At 39.6% G+C, this 20,990-nt stretch overlaps 1 protein-coding gene across 1 annotated transcript; it reads left to right on the top strand.

Moving 5' to 3' along the window:
* The first annotated feature begins 1,785 nt into the window (after positions 1-1,785).
* Positions 1,786-19,771, top strand: LOC122133008 (immune-associated nucleotide-binding protein 9-like). Its single transcript, XM_042708178.1, has 3 exons — positions 1,786-2,639; positions 5,348-5,374; positions 18,804-19,771. Exons 1-3 carry the CDS (start codon positions 1,832-1,834, stop codon positions 19,769-19,771), a joined length of 1,803 nt encoding a protein of 600 aa, XP_042564112.1. The 5' UTR covers positions 1,786-1,831.
* The last annotated feature ends 1,219 nt before the right edge of the window (positions 19,772-20,990 follow it).

Raw genomic sequence — 20,990 nt, 5'->3', positions numbered from 1 at the left:
CATAATCATAGGAGATTGTATTTTTTTCTCAAATTATTTGTATACTTTTTGTTTTGCATTATTTACTGGGATGGGTGGGGAACGTTTGTGTCGCCTAATTTTTTGTAATAAATCTGTGTGTTTATTGCACAAGTCACATGCAGTAGTTGTTGTTCAATAGCAATGTTGAGATGCATGGTTTGTGGGAAAGGAATGTGTCATTACTTGAGAGCAAATGGACAACAGAGGGAATTCCCGGGACAAAACCAAAACTCGCAGGGGTATAGCTGGAGATATATATATATATACAGTATATACAGTACAGATGTGGACAGATCATTAAAGTGTTCCTCTCATTGTTATTGGCACTGATTGACACACTGATTTCTGATCCGTAAGTGTACCTTCCTGTCTGACAGGAGACTGCACATGATAGTAAGTGTTTTGGCCACACCAGGTCACCAGTTGGTCCAGTGAGGGTGGTGTCACAAATTCCAGAAGTTTGACAGACTGATGGCTAGACGTGCAGCTGTTTGTAATACAGGGAGAAGAGTAGAGGGGAGGGAACACAGCCTTGTGGGGAACAGGTAATGATGGTTATGGGGTCAGAGCTAGGTGTGCTTCCCCAGCTTCATGTTCTGCCTCATGTGCTCCTAGCTTTACATTTGGTGAGACAGATGTATGGAACATGTACAGGCAGGTGTAATCCAGGTAGCGTGTTTGCAATTCAAGGTAAAGGTGTAGTCTAGGTAGCCTGTTAGCTTTTTATACATAACGCCCCTGTCAAAACTATTTTATAGAAGGTCAGTCACAATCTTGCAATGAAATCTGCATTCATCAAAATCTTGATAAGGTGTGAAAATCTTAAGGTTTTATCAAACAAGAAATTGCATTGACACTTTCTTAGATCACGTGAATTGATAAGCAAGTCAAGCACGGTCAACAAACTGAGATAAGATACATTTTCAGATTTGCATGTTAATCATAATCAGTAACAGCAGTGGCGCACTGTTAGGGCCTGCTAAGCTTTCTCTGAAGGTCTAACCATTTTCAAAATGTACATAATAATTGTTGAGAATTAAAGTAACAATATGTAACTTTTTTACCTTAAAATAACAGCTTGAAAAAAATTGTGCCGCTACAATTACTTTTAATATGGAGAATGGCCTCTCCGGGGTCTGTAGGGAAAATACTGCGGTATAAAAGATTTCTGGAGCCGCCCGGTCCTTTGTGTCTGAGCATGTGCGACTAGGATCGGGTAGTGACAGTAACTATCGGAACAGCTTTTACTCGTTGGCGAGAGCTGAAAGACACATTTGGATACAAGTTCGATTCAGAGCTAGCCATCTTTTCTTGACTGTGATAGCAAAGCTAGTTTGTCATAAACGAGGAAAGCAAATTTCAACAGATTTCGCAGCTAGGGGGAGCTACAAGCCAAAAACTACTTATTGCTGCTTTAAAAACTTTAAATAATTGTAAGAAGAGATTTTTTTGTGTGTCCCAATATTTTATTAATTACAGCCTGTCATGCACACGTGCAGTGACTCCATGGTAAGAAGATCCAGTTTGTTGATCCAGTGAGTTTCTTGTTCTCTAACCACCGTTGCAATCTCCGTTGTTACACTGGGGGTTAGACAATGACGCTATCGTGAAGCACACCCCTGGTCATACAGTTCTACTGGTACATAAACCAGGCGCAAGCCATCCCACTTCTGATACCATGTGCAGCAAAGGGGAGCAGTAACACCACCCGGTTTTGAACCATTTTCCTCATGACCAAAAAACATGGCATCAGGTTCTGCGGGTGGTATAGGATGCTGCCATTGGGTTAATTGATTTACAGTTTGACATTATGTCAGGTAACACTATGATAATCAAGCAACCAGTTTTGATTATGCTCTTTTTCTTCCATACAGAGTCAAGTGCTAGCAGATCCCCTTATCTGAACATTGTGCTCCTGGGGAAGAGTGGGGTTGGGAAGAGCTCGTGTGGGAACACCATCCTGGGGAGAGAGGCATTTGAGACTCGTGCCTCCTCATCCTCCGACCCTTTAACGCTGGGAAGTGAAATGTCCAGTGGCCATGTCAGAGGCAAACGTTTGGTCGTCATCGACACCCCTGATCTGTTTGGCTCCCAACTCACCCATGATGACTTGCAGAAAGAGATTGCAACCATTACCTCTCTGTCCTCCTCTGGTCCCTGTGTGTTCCTGTTGGTGATCACGCTAAGGGAAGTAGGCCCTGACCTTGAGGGAATGCTTGCTATTATCCAGGAAGCTTTTGGTGAGAAGGCAGTAGACTCCACTATGGCTCTAATCACCCTTAGTGGCGTGGATGAGAAGAATATCAGCTTGATAACCAAGAGAGCCAGTAAAAGGCTTCCTAAGCCACTGAGAGATAAGTTTGTCGTGTTGTTTAGGGATAACCGGCAAGATCAAGTTAGCAATCTACTGGAAAATATTGAGGCAATGTTAGAGAAAAACAAAAGCTTCTGTGAGACAGCCAATGAAAAGCCACCTGTAAAACCAAAATCCCAGGTAGTGAAGCTGTTCCAAGCAATGAAGACAGAGCTAGAGGACGGACCGAAACAAGAGAGGGAGAGCAGGGGAAACATCTGGAAGGAAGAAGAAGGAGAGATACGATGTCTTCAATTCTACAGATGTAAGTATTAATGCAGATTTGTTATGTGTGTAGTAGGGCTGGGTCGATTAATACAATTTCAATTCCGATTATGGCTTCCAACGATTATGAATCGATGTAATCAAGATCATTATGTTTCGCAATGATGCTCTCATTTTGTTTGTATTATAAGTCCAGCCCACCCCTTGTGCTCTGTTACAGTGGTGCACTTTCACTCCACCCTAAAGGCCGAAGTCACTAGCCATGCTGTGGCAAGTTTACCTCAGCTTGAGCCAAGATGACAGAAAGAGAGACTTTGAATTAGTAGTTTCAATGCTGAAATGAATGGTTTATTATTCATGACGAAACGTACTATTACGTTCGTAAGCGAGCTAAAGATACAGTTAATGCTAAAGGCCTAATCTACAGCCAGCCAGGAGTTATGTCAGTGAGTACTCTATCAGATAAAACACAATACTTGCACACGGAAGTATTAATTTAAGTCAATAAATTAAGTTAGTCCCAGACCTAGCGTCAGCATCTCATTTCAGTTTGGGTTGATGCAAAAACGATGGACTTTCCAGTATCATGTTGACGTCACAACCCCATATGGAAACATTACCTAAACCAGTAGCTTTTTTTGAAGTAGCGGTGCACCTCCATCAATAAGTGTAGGCATATGTCATCTTACAGCACTTATCTTTTCAACTGAGTATGAAAAAATCTCTCAGTGCACAGTACTAAGTAAATAAGTAAGACAGACAAGATATAGGTTAAGATATTATTATAATATATGAATATAACAGGTGACAGTTTGGGTTCTGTATGATACTGTGTATGCCATGGTACACAGGACACAAAACACTACTGCTGTTCTCTATTTCATTTAGTTTGTAAGAATAAACATTTTGGCATCAGGAGGACACATTCAGACTCAACAAAAGTGCAAGATATAAAACACAAACTACATGTGGCCTTTTCTTGTTTTGTAACAAAACTGCAATGAGATGCAGTTTGAATATATCACTAGAAATATTAAAGTAAAGCACCACTTAGTAAATCATGATACACATGATGTCTTCAATATGAAATTAAACCACAAGGATCAGGTCAGGGGACAAGAAACTGGAAACTCTTGTTCCCCTCCTCTTCTTTTGGCTCTCTTCTATCTAACTTGATGCCATGTCAACAATGGATTTTTTTGGCGTGTCATAGACGACATTATCTGATCTTGCACCTGCATACCTGATGAATACCACACCTTCCATTGTCATCATTGGAGCAAACCCAGCAGACAAATCACATTATTTTGATAGTCACAGTAATGGCCCTGTGTGTTTTTTGTGCATCTCCTTCTCACGCACATGCACGATACAGATAGACTCTGGCTTACACTCAAGCTCATACCTCCTATCCATGGACAGACACATGCCTGGGGAGATATGTCTTCGTTATCGATATATGACCTTCGATTAAATGAAAAAAGCAGAATATATTGGACAGATACACATCAGGGTATATTAATGTCAGGGTTATTTACACATCAGGGTAAATTAATCTCAGGGTTATTTACACATCAGGGTATATTAATCTCAGGGTTATTTACACATCAGGGTAATTTAATCTCAAGGTCTTGGGCTACAGGGTCCCCAGTACAACCTGGCAGATGAGGATTGATGACACTTCATTTCTAAGCGTGGTCCAGGCCACCCTGTTAACAGTCTCAGGCAGTGGAACACCTCTGGCCCTTACCTGCCACAGTCAGACTACACTGCATGTTAAATGTACAGTACATGTTGTTTGATCAAAGTTCACCTAAGAACTTTGTCAGCATTCTTTGACTCTTAACTTTCTTTGGACAGCAGACTCAATCAAATTGATCAAATTTTACCACAGTCATTAGTGTACTGCTAAATGACTGAAGAGCATTTAAGGACGAAAGAAGGGTGACACTAGTGGTTTGTGCAGAAGTGAGACCAGAAGAGAAGACATCCTCATCTCACGGTAGGCTTTGATTCTTGGTTGGAACCGTTTTATTAACTTAAGACACTAATATTACTGAGAGTATACACTTATTGTACATCCTGGTTACATTTAGCACAACTTCTATTGTAATGTCACTGCTAATAATATAATTGGTATTATAACTTTCTCTATAATTACCACTGCTGCTATTACTACTACTACTACTACTACTACTACTACTACTAATAATAATAATAATAATAATAACAATAACAACAAGCCAACATATTATTATTATTATTTATAATTTATTATTATTAATAATAATAATAATAATAATAATAATAGCAGTATTATTATTAGTAGTAGTAGCAGCAGTAGTAGTAGCAGCAGAAGTAGTAGCAGCAGTGGTAGTGGTAGTAGTAGTAGTAGTAGTAGTAGTAGTAGTAGTAGTAGTAGTAGTATGGATTTAATGTCAAAAGAAAACTGGCTATCCAGATAGTTAGTAAGTCATTTACTGTATATTTTTATGTATTTACAGCCATGTAAACTAAACTGTAATAAATGCAAACTGGCTTTTGCCTTTTGTGTTACAGAGGATACACATTTCTGAAGGGACGAGAAGCCATCTACATTACAGTAAGCTACATCTAGAAATACTAGTAGAAACTAATGTGTGTGTGTGTGTGTGTGTGTGTGTGTGTGTGTGTGTGTGTGTGTGTGTGTGTGTGTGTATATTATGTTATATAATTCACTTGTGTATGTGTTTGTGTGTGTGTTTGTAGGGCTTCAAAAAGACAACACGCAGAGAGGTACAGTTAAACATGTTTTTGACTGTATATTTGAGAGAGTATCTATGTTTTAACAACCAAACTGCAACGACACCTTCCTTCTGCGCCTAGTGGACTGCGTGAGGCTGGTCCTGATTGGAAAGAATGGAGTTGGAAAGAGTGCCACAGGAAACACCATCCTTGGAAAAGAAGAATTTAAGTCTGCTGGTTTGTCACGGTCTGTTACAAAAAAATGTAAGAAAAAAACAGGATGCATTGGTTCCAGACAGGTGCAGGTCATTGACACCCCAGGTCTGTTTGACACGACTGTCTCCAATGAGAAGATCAGAGAGGAGATTGGGAAATGCATCACCATGTCCTCACCAGGGCCTCATGTGTTCCTGTTGCTGCTCTCTGTGGGACGCTTCACCCAAGAGGAGAGAGAGACAGTGAAAATTATCCAGGAGATCTTTGGCAAGTACTCCAAAGCATACACAATGGTTGGCTTCACTAAGGGTGAGCTTCTGAGGGAAGAAGGCATTGGCATTAAGAAGTACATTGAAAAAAGCCCAGCTGTCTTGCAGGAACTGATTGAAGACTGTAGCGGTCGATACCATACACTTTGTAAAAGTAAAAGTAAATAATGTGAGACGAGGACAACGGGTTTCACTCTGCATGATCCTTTAAAAAAAAAAAAAACCTCCCAAACCTGTCTACAGACTCTCCTCTACAGAACAGGGTGTGTACACTCACAAATATTGATATATTGGTCTGCTCTTCCAGAGCTGATTATCAGTAGAGTGTCGGCAGACTGTAAGAGATGCTGTGAGATCAGAGAGAAGGCCTCTGTGAAGCTGCCATTTGGCCCCCTGGTCAGAGTTTGGAAATCTGAGTGTCCATTTTATGATTTTTATCATTTTCATGAGTGCATTCTGCCTTTCAGTGTCAGCAGACTTTAAAGGCAATCACCTTAAGGTAGGTTCATCATTTCTCATGACTTTCACAAAGTACCAGTGTAATTGTTTTTCTTTGGTGTAACACTTACCTCAGAATCACATTTAGTCCATTTGAGGAACACCATCAAATGTTTTGGGCTATTTTGGCGATATATGTTCTATTTACATATATGTACTGTACATTTAAGCTGAAGTACAAATGCCTGATCAAACTTTTCTGATATCAGTAACACAGAATATATACCACAGCAGGTCAATGTGTTTCTGAACGTCTAAAAGGCATCATCAGTAATTAGTTAGCAAAATCTTCCCCAACGTATTTCATGCAAAATAATAAATTAAAAACTGATTCACATTTTTCTACTTGCTCTGTTTAACTTGATATTTAAGGTTTATTTAGGAGAGTTTTGCAATTGTTGCATGTTTCACACAAATGTGTTTTAGCTACCACTGTGATATAGCCATGATATGTAATAGGGGTGGAAAGGTTCACAAATCTGATGGTTGGATACATTTCAGGATTCTTTTAGTTTGTAAGAATAAACGTTTTGGCATCAGGAGGACATATTCAAACTAAATAAAAGTGCACAATTAGGAGGAAAAGAAAGGCGTGGCCTTTTCTTGTTTTGTAACAAAGCTACATTGAGATGCAGTTGGAATATATCACTAGACACATGAAAGTAAAGCACCACTTATTAAATCATAATAAACATGATGTCTTCAACATGAAATTAAACCTGTCCCTTATATGGGTCTCCACAAGGGTCAGGGTCTGGGCACAAGAAACTGGAAACTCTTGTTCCCCTCTGTCAGAGACTTCAGGCGACACAAATACGTACCTCGGCAGAGTTTATTTGAAGCAGCCAGAACAGGGGGCACAAGGGAATAAACAGGGACAACCCAAAAGCTGATCACAGGCAGTGGACCAGAATGAACACATAGGAAAGGGAATAAACGCTCAGAAGATATAAATAACACAACGCTCAGAAGTTTAATGTCCAAAAAACAACAATCAGAAGTTAACGACAACAGGAAGGCAGTCTTAACACTTCCAGCACCAAGGCTGTTTTTTTACTCTGTTAGGTAATCTGCCATGCCTGATACTTTTGTATATTTCACCTAACTAAAAACCATGAGGCAAAAGTGTCATTTAATATTATATTCTAGAACACCCCAGCAATAGTCAAATGAGAGTAAAAGGAATGTAGTAAAAAAAGTTTTTTATTAAAATTGAATCTAAAGACACTAAAATTAAATCTAGTTTTAGAGGTGGTTCAGACTCAGTACAAAAACACATTGTAAATATTTTGGAAGTTTTCTTTTTTACTCTGAACCTTGTAAACGTAGGTGTTTTCTCCACAAAGGTGAGTTTAGCATTCAGAAAATGTGTGTGGTTTGAATAGTAATTATAAGTAAATTAAGAAGTGACACTTTTCTTCACCTTGACTACAATGCATATTGATGAGAGAGGTGTGAACCGCCCTGTTAGTGCCCCTCCCCATTATGGCCCACCTGTCAATGGTCCAGCTGTCAATGGCCCTGGAATGTCATTGTAGCTCTCTCCCCACAACCATCAGTTTTGAAAGTGCATACAAGAAAGTGCAAACAAGCCAGGTGCATAGAAGTAGGTGCATTTAATTAGGTGCATAAAAGTAGGTGCATATTAAATAATGAGTAGAAAAAAGTATAAAAAATAGTATAAAAAAGTATAGTATGAAAAAGGCCACTATAAGTACTACACATAACATAAAAACACACATGAGAGAAGTACTTCAGATAAAACACAGTATATAGGATACAATATATATAAAAAAATGTATATAAGAAGTATGTCAGAGGTAAAATGCAAAAAGCAGGGCAGGAGTGCAAAAGTGAATGTGCAATGTGCATTGTGCAATGTTATGAAATGAGTGCAGGGTACAAAAATATGGCCTATGGATGCCAAGCATCATAACAATTTCTCTCAGGGAGAACGCAAAGGTAGACATCGCATACTTTGCACATCCACGGGGTTTTGACCTTCTTTCCCTGAGTCTTGCAATATACACATACCTTGCGGTAAGCACGAGGCCCACAAAATGGCTTGTGAATGGGAACATTGCTAACATTTTTTACAGGAGTCTTTTCTGTTTTCACTGTCACAGAACACAGCTGAGCAGTGAGCTCCTCAAGGAAAGTCTTGTGGGTCATGCTGTCCTTCTGCATGTTCTGCATGAGTTCTCTGTGCAGAAGGTAGGCATTTGTGGCAGCAATGTCCAGGAAGTGAAGAAAGAGTTTCCTGTACCACTTCACAGTTCTGTGCTGTGTGGTGTAGTACTGGATTAACTGGTCTGATAAATCCACACCTCCCATGAACTTGTTGTACTCTACAACAGGTGTGGGGCATGGAAAGGATTGTGAGGACCAGACACCCTGTTTGGATTTCACCCTTCTCTTGGCTGTATCCCCAGTGTGGGCTGGATGGATGGTGGAACAGACAGACACCTCTCGTGAATCCATCCATTTCACAAACACAAGATAGCCATCCCTGATCCAGCGGAACGTTCCCCTAGGGGACTTCTTGCTCAGTGCATTGACTGCGGTGCGTGGGCACTCCTTTCGGAAGTCTCTGTATGTCCCACAAGCACCAAACTTATCAGCATACAAGTCATTGAAAAGCTTTGGGCTTGTGTAAAAATTGTCCATGTACACGTGGTATCCAGACCCCAAATAAGCTCTGTCAATCAGTGACATGACAGAGTTATAAGAGAGGCCTTGTCCTGTGGAGAAGTGGTTCTTTCCAGTGTATATAGAAAAGCCAAAGTGTACCCATTGCTGGAGTCTGCAAGCACAAACAACTTGAACCCCCACTTGGTTGGTTTGTCCTTCATGTACTGCCTCATAGTATGTCCTTTAGAAGCCACCATACGCTCATCCACCGCAATGGCCCTGCGGGGATGATAGAATGCCTTGCAGGCATTCTGTATGGTGTACATGAGGGGTTTGAGTCTGAACAGTTTGTCATGTGCTGAGGTTCCCCTCTTGGCATCATTCACCCTGTCCTCGCTTGGGTCACTCATGTGCACATTCCATGATATTGTTTGGTATCTGTTTCTTGCCATCACCTCTGCCACGAAAGGGATGGAGAAGATGGTGTTTCTCCTCCAGTAGTCAGATATATGATCCAGCTTGATCATGCACATGTAGAATACCAGTCCAATGTATCGGTAGAATTCATCCACTCCAACATCCACCCATCTGTACTTTGCACCTCTGGCTATGTTCCTAGCAGCTTGCTTGTTAGTGTTCTGGCAGAGGGTTTTCACAGCATCCTCTGAAAAGAAGAGTTTGAAGAGGTCCAGAGGAGTGTGGTTGTCTGCTGCATTCAGCTGCACACCAGGCTCCCTTGCAGGAAAAAACCTCAGTGTTGACGGCGTGGCATCATTGTCACCCTCTGACTTCCATGACAACAGATCTGGTTTAGGCTGACACCGTGCTCTTTTCCTTGGCGGTGTAGGTGCAATGTTCTCCACGTTTCTGTAATATAGTACATTAAAATAATCAGCAGTTGCTCTTTCATTTTATGTTCAGGCATTGTAACACATATGATTTTAGCTCTGTAATTACACCAGTTTCGATCACTAACACCTGCCTAGTTTCGATTCACACCTACCATAAGCGTCATAATAACACTAACGACTAACGACAACAATCGTTGATATGTGTAGCCTAATATCATTAACGCAACTCTGAGAATTAAATATGTATTCTACTATACAATAGTTTTAGCGGCATAAAGTTATTGAATCGCTATGCAAACAGTATAGCACTAATAACACATAATAACACTAACGACTAACGACAACAATCGTTGATATGTGTAGCCTAATATCATTAACGCAACTCTGAGAATTAAATATGTATTCTACTACACAATAGTTTTAGCGGCATAAAGTTATTGAATCGCTATGCAAACAGTATAGCACTAATAACACATAATAACACTAACGACTAACGACAACAATCGTTGATATGTGTAGCCTAATATCAGTAACGCAACTCTGAGAATTAAATATGTATTCTACTATACAATAGTTTTAGCGGCATAAAGTTATTGAATCGCTATGCAAACAGTAGCACACTAAAATATTCCATTCAACTCAGAGCATAATGACATGCGTTTTACTCCTATAAGTTAATCAACAGCATTCTTTACAAGAGCTAGTCAAACGAATACAACTTACTCAACACGAATATCCTCAGCGGGGTCAAGACGAAGCTCAAAGTGCATGTGTTCATCTTCCATATCGTCACCACTTTCATCCGAGGACGTGGTTTCCTCCTCACTGACCAGGTCCTCCTGGATTTGGCGCAGAGCTTCGGCAGCAGAGATCCGTTTCGCCATGGTGCATCTCCTCAGTCCGTATGTAAACAATCTTACATGCTGCCTTGTTTATACGGAAAAACGGGGCGTTTTCTCACGTTTTCCTGCTTCGTCATTACCCTATAGCGATCGGCGATTTACCATGATCTTATCATATGAATAGCCCTAATTTGCTAATGGGAGGGCCATCACCGGTTGCTTTCACACTCAGAGAGAGAAATATGCAAGGCTTTAGCTCCATTCTCTTTACAAAGTGCTCATTTATTTATTTGTTCCAAACTGCATATATTTGAAAACTAGAAGATTCAGGGTTTCTCAGGGTGTTGGTTTTATGTTTGTAGGACAAAAACTCGCGGAGATTTTTAATTATATTTATAAAAAAAACAAAAAGTTCCCCACGGGGCACCTTGGGGCTTGAAGAGTTAAACGCGCAAACTGGGGAACGAACACTGGAACTTCGAAACACGGAAACTAGGAGTCGGAGTAGTAGACGGAAACAAACGCCGGGAGCGAATAGCCTGAGTCTTGGGGAATAAAGTAATTTTAGAAACGAGGGCAGATGAGGAAGTGAGGAGTTTGAATAGTGGAGTCTGTGACAGGTGTCTGTGACTCGTGTTCTGGTGATTAGGAATGTGACGGAGCTGGGTGAGTTGTGGTCGGAGGGGGCGTGACAGGCAGCGCTGGCGTGACACCCTCCTCTTCGTTTTGCTCTCTATTATTAACTTGATGCCATCTCAACAATGCATTGTTCAGTGGCGCAAACCCATCAGACACAACACGTTCTTTTGATAGTCACAGTGATGGCCCCATTTGTTCTATGTGTATCTCTTTCTCACGCACATGCACGGCACAGATAGACTCTGGCTTACACTCAAACTCATACCCCCTATCCATGCATAGGAACATGCCTGGAGAGATGTTGTAAAAACACCATCATCACTGTTGAGCTGAATTGTTTCATTTTCTCTCCATCATTGTTTTCATTATCGATATGTGAACTTCAATTAAACGAGGAATGCAGAATTTATTGGACTGATAATATCTCATCGGCCCTAAGAGCCCTGTGTTTATGTCTAGTCATTTCACATCACTTTATAGGATAGGAATTGAAGGCAATAAATATGTGTTTGTTTGTGTCCTGAAGAACAAATAAGAGTGGATGCAGAGATGGTTTGAGATCATTGCAAACAGTATGGTGTCAAGCTTATATTTGCCCCATGTAAAACCTTTCACACATTTTGTTGATGTATACAGCATATATTCCAAACAAGGATTTGCAGTTGTAGAGAAATACAGAAATGGATCACCTGAGCAGAAATGAGTTTGCCTATGTCGAGCCATCTAACGTCACTATACAGCATAGGAATCGAAGACAATGAATATATGTGTTTGTTTTGTTCATTTCAGCATTCATGTTCATCTTCTGCCACATAAATATTGGACATAATTGGAAATATTCTGAACTATTTGTACAGCACTATTATACTGAACTATTTTGGTATCACTTTGTCTGCAGATTCTTATCCTCACACTACAGTGCATGTTACATATGTACATGTTGTGTGATCAAAGGTCACCGAAGGAAAATTCTTTCATTTTCTAAATGTTCATTCTCTCAACAAACTCCAGAGCATTTAAGGACGAAAGAAGAGTGACACTAGTGGTTTGTGCAGAAGTGCGACCAGAAGAGAAGACATCCTCATCTCACGGTAGGCTTTGATTCTTGGTTGGAACCGTTTTATTAACTTAGAACACTAATATTACTGAGTGCATAATCCACAGCTTCTATTGTAATGCCACTGCTAATAATCTAATTGGTATTATAACTTTCTCTATAATTACCACTGCTGCTATTACTACTACTACTAATAATAATATGAATAATAACAATAACAAATATAGATGCAAGCAGCGATGCGGATTCCTCCTAAGAATGCGAAACCAGGGGAAAATGTATATTCTTTACAATTTTGGAAAGAAGAGTAAAAGAAGGAAAGAAGAGTGGAAGAAGGAAAGAATAGAGGAAAGAAGAGTGAAGAAAGAAGTGTCTTGCTAAAGGACGCTTTGACAGGGAATTGAACTAACAACCTTCTGATTAATAAACGACTTCTCTACCCCTGTACACTGACGGTCAGCTTTATAAGTCAAAGATTTGCATAGATATTACTTCACTACCTGTTTTGGCGGCTTTTCTGCTGAATTTGAGTGGCTGTACCGGACAAACGGTTGTGAGGATCAAAATTCTATTTATATTTTGTGAGGCTTGGTCTGAAGATCATCTCTAGTGATTTTGAAGAAGATTTGACCAAAATTGTAGGAGGAGTAGGCTTTCAAAGGTTTTTTGATAAAACCGGGAATAACAGAAAATCTATACAACTGAAAATTGTCGCCATTGAACGTCGAATTCGTCTTTATCCAAGGAATCCAATGGTACCTCATTTTTGAAAATCGGTCAAACGGTTCAAAAGTTACAGTGTTAACAAAAGTCCAACTTTGACCCGTTGGTAGCGCTAGCGTGGTCTAGTGGGAGACATGAAACTTGGTGTGAGTAAAGAAGGGACTGTCCTTAATGAGTGTGCCAAATTTCAGAAAAAGTTACCATATGGGATTTGAGAAAAATTGTAGGAAGAGTAGGCTTTCAAAGCAGTTTGATAAAACCGGTAATAGCGGAAAATCCATACAACCGAAAATTGGCGCCATTGAACGTCGAATTCGTCTTGATCCAAGGAATCCAATGGTACCTCATTTTTGAAAATCGGTCAAACGGTTCAAAAGTTGTGTGTGTTAACAAAAGTCCAACTTTGACCCGTTGGTGGCGCTAGTGTGGTCTAGTGGGAGACATGAAACTTGGTGTGAGTAAAGAAGGGACTTAATGAGTGACTTAATGTCCTTAATGAGTGTGCCAAATTTCAGAAAAAGTTACCATACGGTTCTAGGGGCTGCCTTTGACTCCCATGGTACAAGAATAATAAAGCCTACAATAACAATAGGTTTCCTCCTGACGGAGGAATCCTAATAATACCTACAATAACAATAGGTTTCCTCCTGACGGAGGAATCCTAATAATACCTACAAAAACAATAGGGTTCCTCCTGACGGAGGAATCCTAAATAGTAGTAGTATGTGACCGTGCGCATGGCTACCGTCACGGCAGCCGAAGTTTTTTCAGCTGTGCTCCCCCGAATGAGGTTTCTTAAATTGGAAGCGTTCTCGTGCACCTGGATTTGCATACATACACGCCCCGCCAGCTCCTTATAAGGGCACGCAACCGTAGTGACGTGTGCAGTCGGAAACGACCGAATCCACGCGAAAGCAACTCAAAAGTGAGTCATGTCAAAGCGGAAAGCGGGCACTGGTCGAGTAACCGCAGATCTAACTTCACCGGTGCAGAGGTAGAGGTACTGTTGCAGGATGTAGATATGTCCATTCTATTCCACTATGGCTGTGTTGCCATTAAGGCAAAATGTTTACGGGACTTTTAATTTGACAAGCTGTCCGGGAGTTTTGGGGTTAGAAACGGCCATTTTCCGGTAGAGTGGAAAGTAAATGGACAATGTATGCATGTCAAATCCATCGGTTGTTAGCACTAGAAGCAATGTCGTAAGTACAATTTCATTGTTATGAAATAATAATAAATAATAATAATAAATAATAAATATAATAATAAATAAGTTAATGTTAAAATACTGTTTAAAAAGGAAAGACTACAGATATTTACAACGTTTTATTTACATATATTTACAGGTATATTCCATTACGAAATGTATGCTAAAACAGTCAAACTTTATTCCTTTGTTACAGTTTTCACTCTGTCATGTAAGCTGATGTTTGAAGCCACAGTAAACAGCAAGTAAACGTTCACTACGAGTTGTCATCATTTTGCATCAGAGTTTAGCTGGTTGTATAGCTATAGTTGCTACACTGCAGTGAGGACAACACAATGGCTATATGGAGTTTAGTGCTTATTTATTTATTTATTCACTTACATTTGCAGTGTTTGTGTAGTTCTTTTATTTATCACTATGCCTCGTAGAATCATGACTATAAATCTGAATAGTAATTGTTAATGATACAAATATTCTCGTATTTATTATTATTATAATTATTTAAATCCGAGGATGTCTGTAGAGTTGATGTGAACGCAATCACCAACGATTTCTCACAAATTCAGCCCTTAACCCTTCTTACACGGAGGAGCCCCGTGGGGCATCTGGTGGTTTTTTGAGGAATTGCATTTAAGAAAACTCTGGGTGATTTACGACTGCTATTTTGCGTTCTGAAATTCTTCTGAAGTTCAGAACAAATCCCAGATGAGAAAACTTTCATGGATGCCAAATTTGTTCCTAAATCACCGGTATTGGAGTTCAGAAGAAATTCCTTCTTAAATTCGTCTTAGCTGCGTTCGAGAATGAGACCCATTGTCCCTTCTGTTAAAATAACCACGCGTTTCAATGTCACGTCCCCCCCGGGATCTCCGCCTATGAGTAGGCTAGTTGTGATACTCGTCATTGAGTGCTCCACAATACTTTAAACATAGGCGATCACACAGGCAAAAATGCATTATCTTCATTGGCAGGGCCATGTGACACGTGTAGGTAAGGGATCCTTATTTCTGCTGGGATCGGTATTAAAACCGGAAGTGAGTACTTAATTCAGTTTAATGTATGCATTTGTAATTTGCTGCGGTATGTGGTGTACTGAATAGCATTGATAAGACTTTATAACTATTTACATGTGAAAAAAATGATTTGATAGTCTGCATCTTGTTTTTGCACTTAGAGCACATCACCGCTAAACTCTTGGTCTAGCTAGCTTTTTAGCTATCCAGTTGCTCGCCAACTGACTAGTTCGTTACTTGCTGTTACCACAGGCTTTTCTTCTAGAATCAAATGTGCTGACATTCGCATATTTTACACAACGGGTGTGATCACTTGTCGGAATTACATACTCACTTCAGGTTTTAATACCGATAAAATAAATACGGATCCCTTACAGGGGCGGCGCCAGGGCGGAGCCAGGGGGTGCTCTATCTCCCCTTGGATTAGCCATAGCACCCCCAAGCAAAATAAGGGTTTATTTATTATTGTTATTTAATTTCATTCTGCGTTATTTATTGTGTGATAATAATATTTAACTCACAAAAGAAAATTATAACAGATTGAAATTAACAGATTGTTTTAGGCACAGAGCAATCATTCTGTCATAACCTTTGACCCAATTTTGACATCGAACGCGTGAACGTTGACGTTACCGGACGGTTGAAGCGAGCTAGTGCGTGGTATTTTCAAGTTAACATCAACAATGCATCGGTTTTTGCTACCTAAATGTCCACGTTTAGAAGATCGATTAAGAAACGAGAGTGACAGAGAAGAAAAAGAAATGCCAGGGGTATCTGGTGTGGATTTTTAAGGAGAGGAACGTTGTGGTAAAGGAGGTCAACCCACTACCACTACTGAGGGTGCTAACCATGGTGCTAGCAGCATCAGTGACATAAGAATGAACGCTCAGGATGGTCCGAGAAGACCAAAACTCCAGAAATATCCAAATTGCATGTTTGGAGAACAACAAAGGAGTTTTTGTAAAAGCTGGTTGGAACAGTTTGCGTGGTTGGAGTACAGTGTAACTAAGGTGTTGTTAGCTGTGTAACATAAATTAATGCTGTCTGATTTGTTGCATGCATTGATTGTTCTGTGTCGCTGAAGACTCGTTTTGGTTGATTAGCAACGAAGAGGCCCTTTTTTGTCGAAGCTTTTTCATTTTTGCCTTTTTCCTTGTTTTTGGAGACTCTTTAGCCTAGGACAAGCAGTCTGTCTGTGTGCTAGGTATACATAAGGTTCTATGTGATCATTGATGATTGTGAACTGAAATAATATATACCTTTTTAACGCATTTCTGACTCTTTGACTGTTTTGGTTAATTCTATCTGCTATTCCAAGATTACTTTCACACTATCTGACATGGTAGTGGTCACCTGTCGCCCAACTTTAATCCTCACTACCACAAGTGTTTTAAAGTAAGTTAAGTATATTTGGGATTTCGGACTCTATAACATGCTGTATGCATTTTGTCAGTGACCATCGCAGATGAACGCGGCTATGTGCGCGTCTGTCGGAAGTAGCCTAGATAATGATAATAATAATACAATCGGTTTGTTTAGCGCTTTTCATGAACCCCAAAGGCTCTTTAGAGAGCAAACATGTAAACAGATGATAGACAATATGGTGGGGAGGTGTTGTAGTAGAGAACCATGTGACATATAGGCTATCACCCTCATTTCATAGCACCCTCGCTAAAACGCCGAGCTCCCCCATAGCACCTGCCGAAAAAAATGTTTGGCACCGCCAATGATCCCTTACCTACAACACGTATCACACTTTGCTGATGAAACTTAGGATTGTGTCTCAATAAATGGGGGTTGGAATATGTCTCTTCTGTTAAAATTACCACGCATGTCTTAAATGTCATAAATGCTCCGTTTATTTAGTTTAATGTCTTAAATCAATGTCATATTTCATAGCGTTTGTCTTACCGGTGTTCAGTGTCTTGTCTTCTGTTTGTTTGTTCGTGTAGAGAATGTCCGACGCCTCAACATGGATTTTAAAAGACTCTGCGACTTCCGGGTTAACCGGATTGTTTTAATAGGTTTTAGGCTGTTTAAATGATGTGTTTAAGCCTAATGGCTGTTTGCCTGCCTGAGACACCCCTGTATATTGCTGTTTATTGGCATTCGCCAATTATAGGGGCATGTTCAGGCCTTATTTAAGCTGGGCTCTTTAGTCTTTCGGGAGGGCTGGTGATGACAAGACATAAGTCTTATAGCTCTGAGAATGTATCTCTTGACCAGTAATTGTGGATATACAAGTCAGTTGACTGCTTATTTGTTTCATTGTTTTGACTATCATGTCCATCTATTTTTTTAATTGAAAAGTGTTTTAATAACAGTGTGTTTTCATTATTATTTCTGCCTTTTTGGCCTTCATTGGGAAAATAAAAGATTCCCATCTTCAACCCTTAACCTCCTAAGTACTCCTGAGAGTTTTCCATCTTGCTCAAACCGCACGAACACATCTACCCTTAACATAGTAGTAGCAGTAGTAGTAATAGTAGCAGTAGTAGTAGTAACAAGAAGAAGAAGCCAAAGAAGTTATGCACACTACATACTACAGCTGTATACACATTGGAATGTCATTGAAATGTAAGATTTAATGTCAAAAGAAAACTGGATATCCGATAGTCTCTATATCTGTATGTATTTACAGCCATGTAAACTAAAAATGTAATAAATGTAAACTGACTTTTGCCTTTTGTGTTACAGAGGATAAACATTTCTGAAGGGACGAAAAGCCATCAACATTACAAAACAGTATGATCTAGAAATACTAGTAGAAACTAGTTTGTGTGTGTGTGTGTGTGTGTGTGTGTGTGTGTGTGCGCGCGCGTATGTGTGGGTGTTTTGGCACTCCTGGGCACATGCCACAGTTAAGCTTCCGTTGATTTGGTTTTGAATTTATTTAACTTCATGAAATAAGACGTAACATTATATTAAACATTTTAAATATGTGAGTCCCCCACAAAATAGGTGTCTGTAAAGTTTAGTTTAGTGTGTTTTTACAACTTATTTTGTTTTTGTTGTTGTATTGTTTTATTTGACCAGTCTCTCTGATGCTATGCATTATCAACATAAGGTGTCAGGACTTTAAACTGTTGTTACATCTATCTCAGCCAGACACTCAACACTGCACCAGCTGTTAGGGCAAAACCTCGGACAAAGTTTTTACATGAAATGGCTGAACACAGAGGACAGAGACAAGAATCTGAGGAGAGACAGGAGCCAGAATCAGCAAAGACACCTCTTCAATTTTCAAGAAACCTCAACAAATGTAAGGATTTTAACATTTTGGTGAGGTTTTTAATCAATCTCATATGAGTTTGGTAAGCTTACTTGAATTATGTATGGCATGTTGCAATGGTGAATTGTGTAAATATTTTCTTGCACCTCTCTCTCTCTCTCTCTCTCTGTAGGGCTTGAAATAGAAAAAAATCAGACAGGTACTGTATGACAATTTTAAGACCTGATTAAGTTCGTAATCCCTAACTCATTTTTAAATCTTCCAAACTAAAAAACATAATTAAGCATTTTCCTTTTCTCTAGTGGACTGCGTGAGACTGGTCCTGATTGGGAAGACTGGAGTTGGAAAGAGTGTCACAGGAAACACCATCCTTGGAAAAAAAGAATTTAAGTCCTCTTGTTTGTCAGGGTCTATCACAAAAAAATGTAAGAAAAGAATTGGATGGATTGGTCCCAGACTGGTGCAGGTTGTTGACACCCCAGGTCTGTTTGACACGGCTGTCTCCAATGAGAAGATCAGAGAGGAGATTGGGAAATGCATCACCATGTCCTCACCAGGGCCTCATGTGTTCCTGTTGATGCTCTCTGTGGGACGCTTCACTCAAGAGGAGAGAGAGACGGTGAAGATGATCCAGGAGATCTTTGGCAGGTACTCCAAAGCATACACAATGGTCGGCTTCACTAGAGGTGAAGAGCTGAGGGAAGATGGCATTGCCATTGAGAAGTACATTGAAAAAAGCCCACCTGCCTTGAAGGAACTGATTGAATACTGTGGAGGTCGATACCATGTTTTCTGCAATAAGGACAAAGACACACAGGCACAACAGGTCAGATCTCTCCTGGAAAAGATTGATAGAATGATTCGGCAAAATGGAGGAAGCTTCTACACCACTGCCATGTTTGAGGCGACAGAAGAGAGGATTAGAGCAAGAGAGATGAGACTCCTACAGCAAAGACTGGACGAACTGGAGCAAGCAAACAAAAATGAAGATGTCTCTTTTTTAGACAGTGAAATATCCAAGATGAAGTTGTCTCTGGAGAAGAAGTTCAGGAACCTGCGTGGCGAAACTGTCAAGGAGAGGGATGAAGACATGAAGAGACTTGAAGAGGCGAAGAAGAACTATGAGAAGAGGATCAATGAATTAGATCACAAAATGTTGACTGAGCTCGCTAAAAGTCGGGATAGTATTCGCAAGCGAGCTGAGAAAGCTGAGGCTAAAGCCATGGCTAAGAGCTTACAACACAAACAGCAGAAATGCACGATATCTTAAGAGTTGCCTGGTAGAATTCCCAAAAATAACTTCTGAAAATAACTTGCAGTGTTGGAGTTGGGTTTATGGGCTGATGATAAATATTGATAATCACTCTTTGGTAATGTAATCACAAACCGTAAAGGGGACTTGAAAAGGTAACACTTTAGGTTAATGGAAGCTACATAAGGATGTTATGACACATTTATAAACACTGAATAACGATTTGTGTACTTTGTTTGATTTTCGTTTTTATAATAAATCTGTGTGTTTGATTCACAAGTCACATGGAGTAGTTGTCATTCAATATCACTGGTGAGATGTGTGCTTTGAGGGTTGACAGACACAAATATCCATTGTCATAATATTACATTTAAGGTTATTTAAATGTGAAGGTTATTAACTCCCTATATATATATATATATATTTATAAAACTCCCTGCTTAATATATATATATATATAAAAGAAACTGACACGGATTGGGTATGTCTTCCCATTGCACATGTTACACAGGCCTGGCTGTGGTGTTGTTTTGATCACTTAAGACAAAAGGTCCAGGTCCTCTCGGCATCTTATGCCAATCACAGAACATTTGTTTGAAATGTAGTTACAACAATGGCACTGCTAGAGCTAGATGAAGCAATAAAACCAGTAGTAGCAACGTTAGCCAACATCGCAGAATTGAAGCAAGAGCAAGAAGAATGTGTAAAATTATTCATTGAGGGCAAAGATGTTGCCTTATAGTCCAGGCAAACTAACCCCTTTTGGAGCCAAAAGTAGAATAAATTGTAAAAGAATTTTTTGCAGCTTAGATTATTTCTCTGAGGTGTCCAGAACAGCATACTAAAAGTCCTAAGAAATCCTAGTTAAGGAAATATGTTAAATTCTCATCAATCTGAGATGTGTGCCAATAAGGCCAGGCAACATTACACCCCAATGGGGCTATTTTTTTCCTTTACTCCTATCAAAATTAAACTTTACACAATGAAATTACCCATGAAAAGTAACATTTTTTGTATTACAATTTTCTTTGAAAATGAATTTTAATATGCAAATGAGCTATACACTAATCGAATATGCCCAAAATACACCCAAATAGGCTTCATTTTTTCCTTTACTCCTACCACAATAAAACTTTACATAGTAAAAGTATACATGAAAAGTAACTTTTTTTGTATTACAAGTTTCTTTTGAAATGAATTTGAATATGCACATGAGCTCCACGCTTATTGAATATGT

This window comes from Clupea harengus, chromosome 7 (assembly GCF_900700415.2).
Source record: "Clupea harengus chromosome 7, Ch_v2.0.2, whole genome shotgun sequence".
Classification (NCBI taxonomy): domain Eukaryota; kingdom Metazoa; phylum Chordata; class Actinopteri; order Clupeiformes; family Clupeidae; genus Clupea; species Clupea harengus.
Note: the sequence above shows the minus strand (reverse complement) of the source record. Positions and strands in the feature narration are given on the sequence as shown.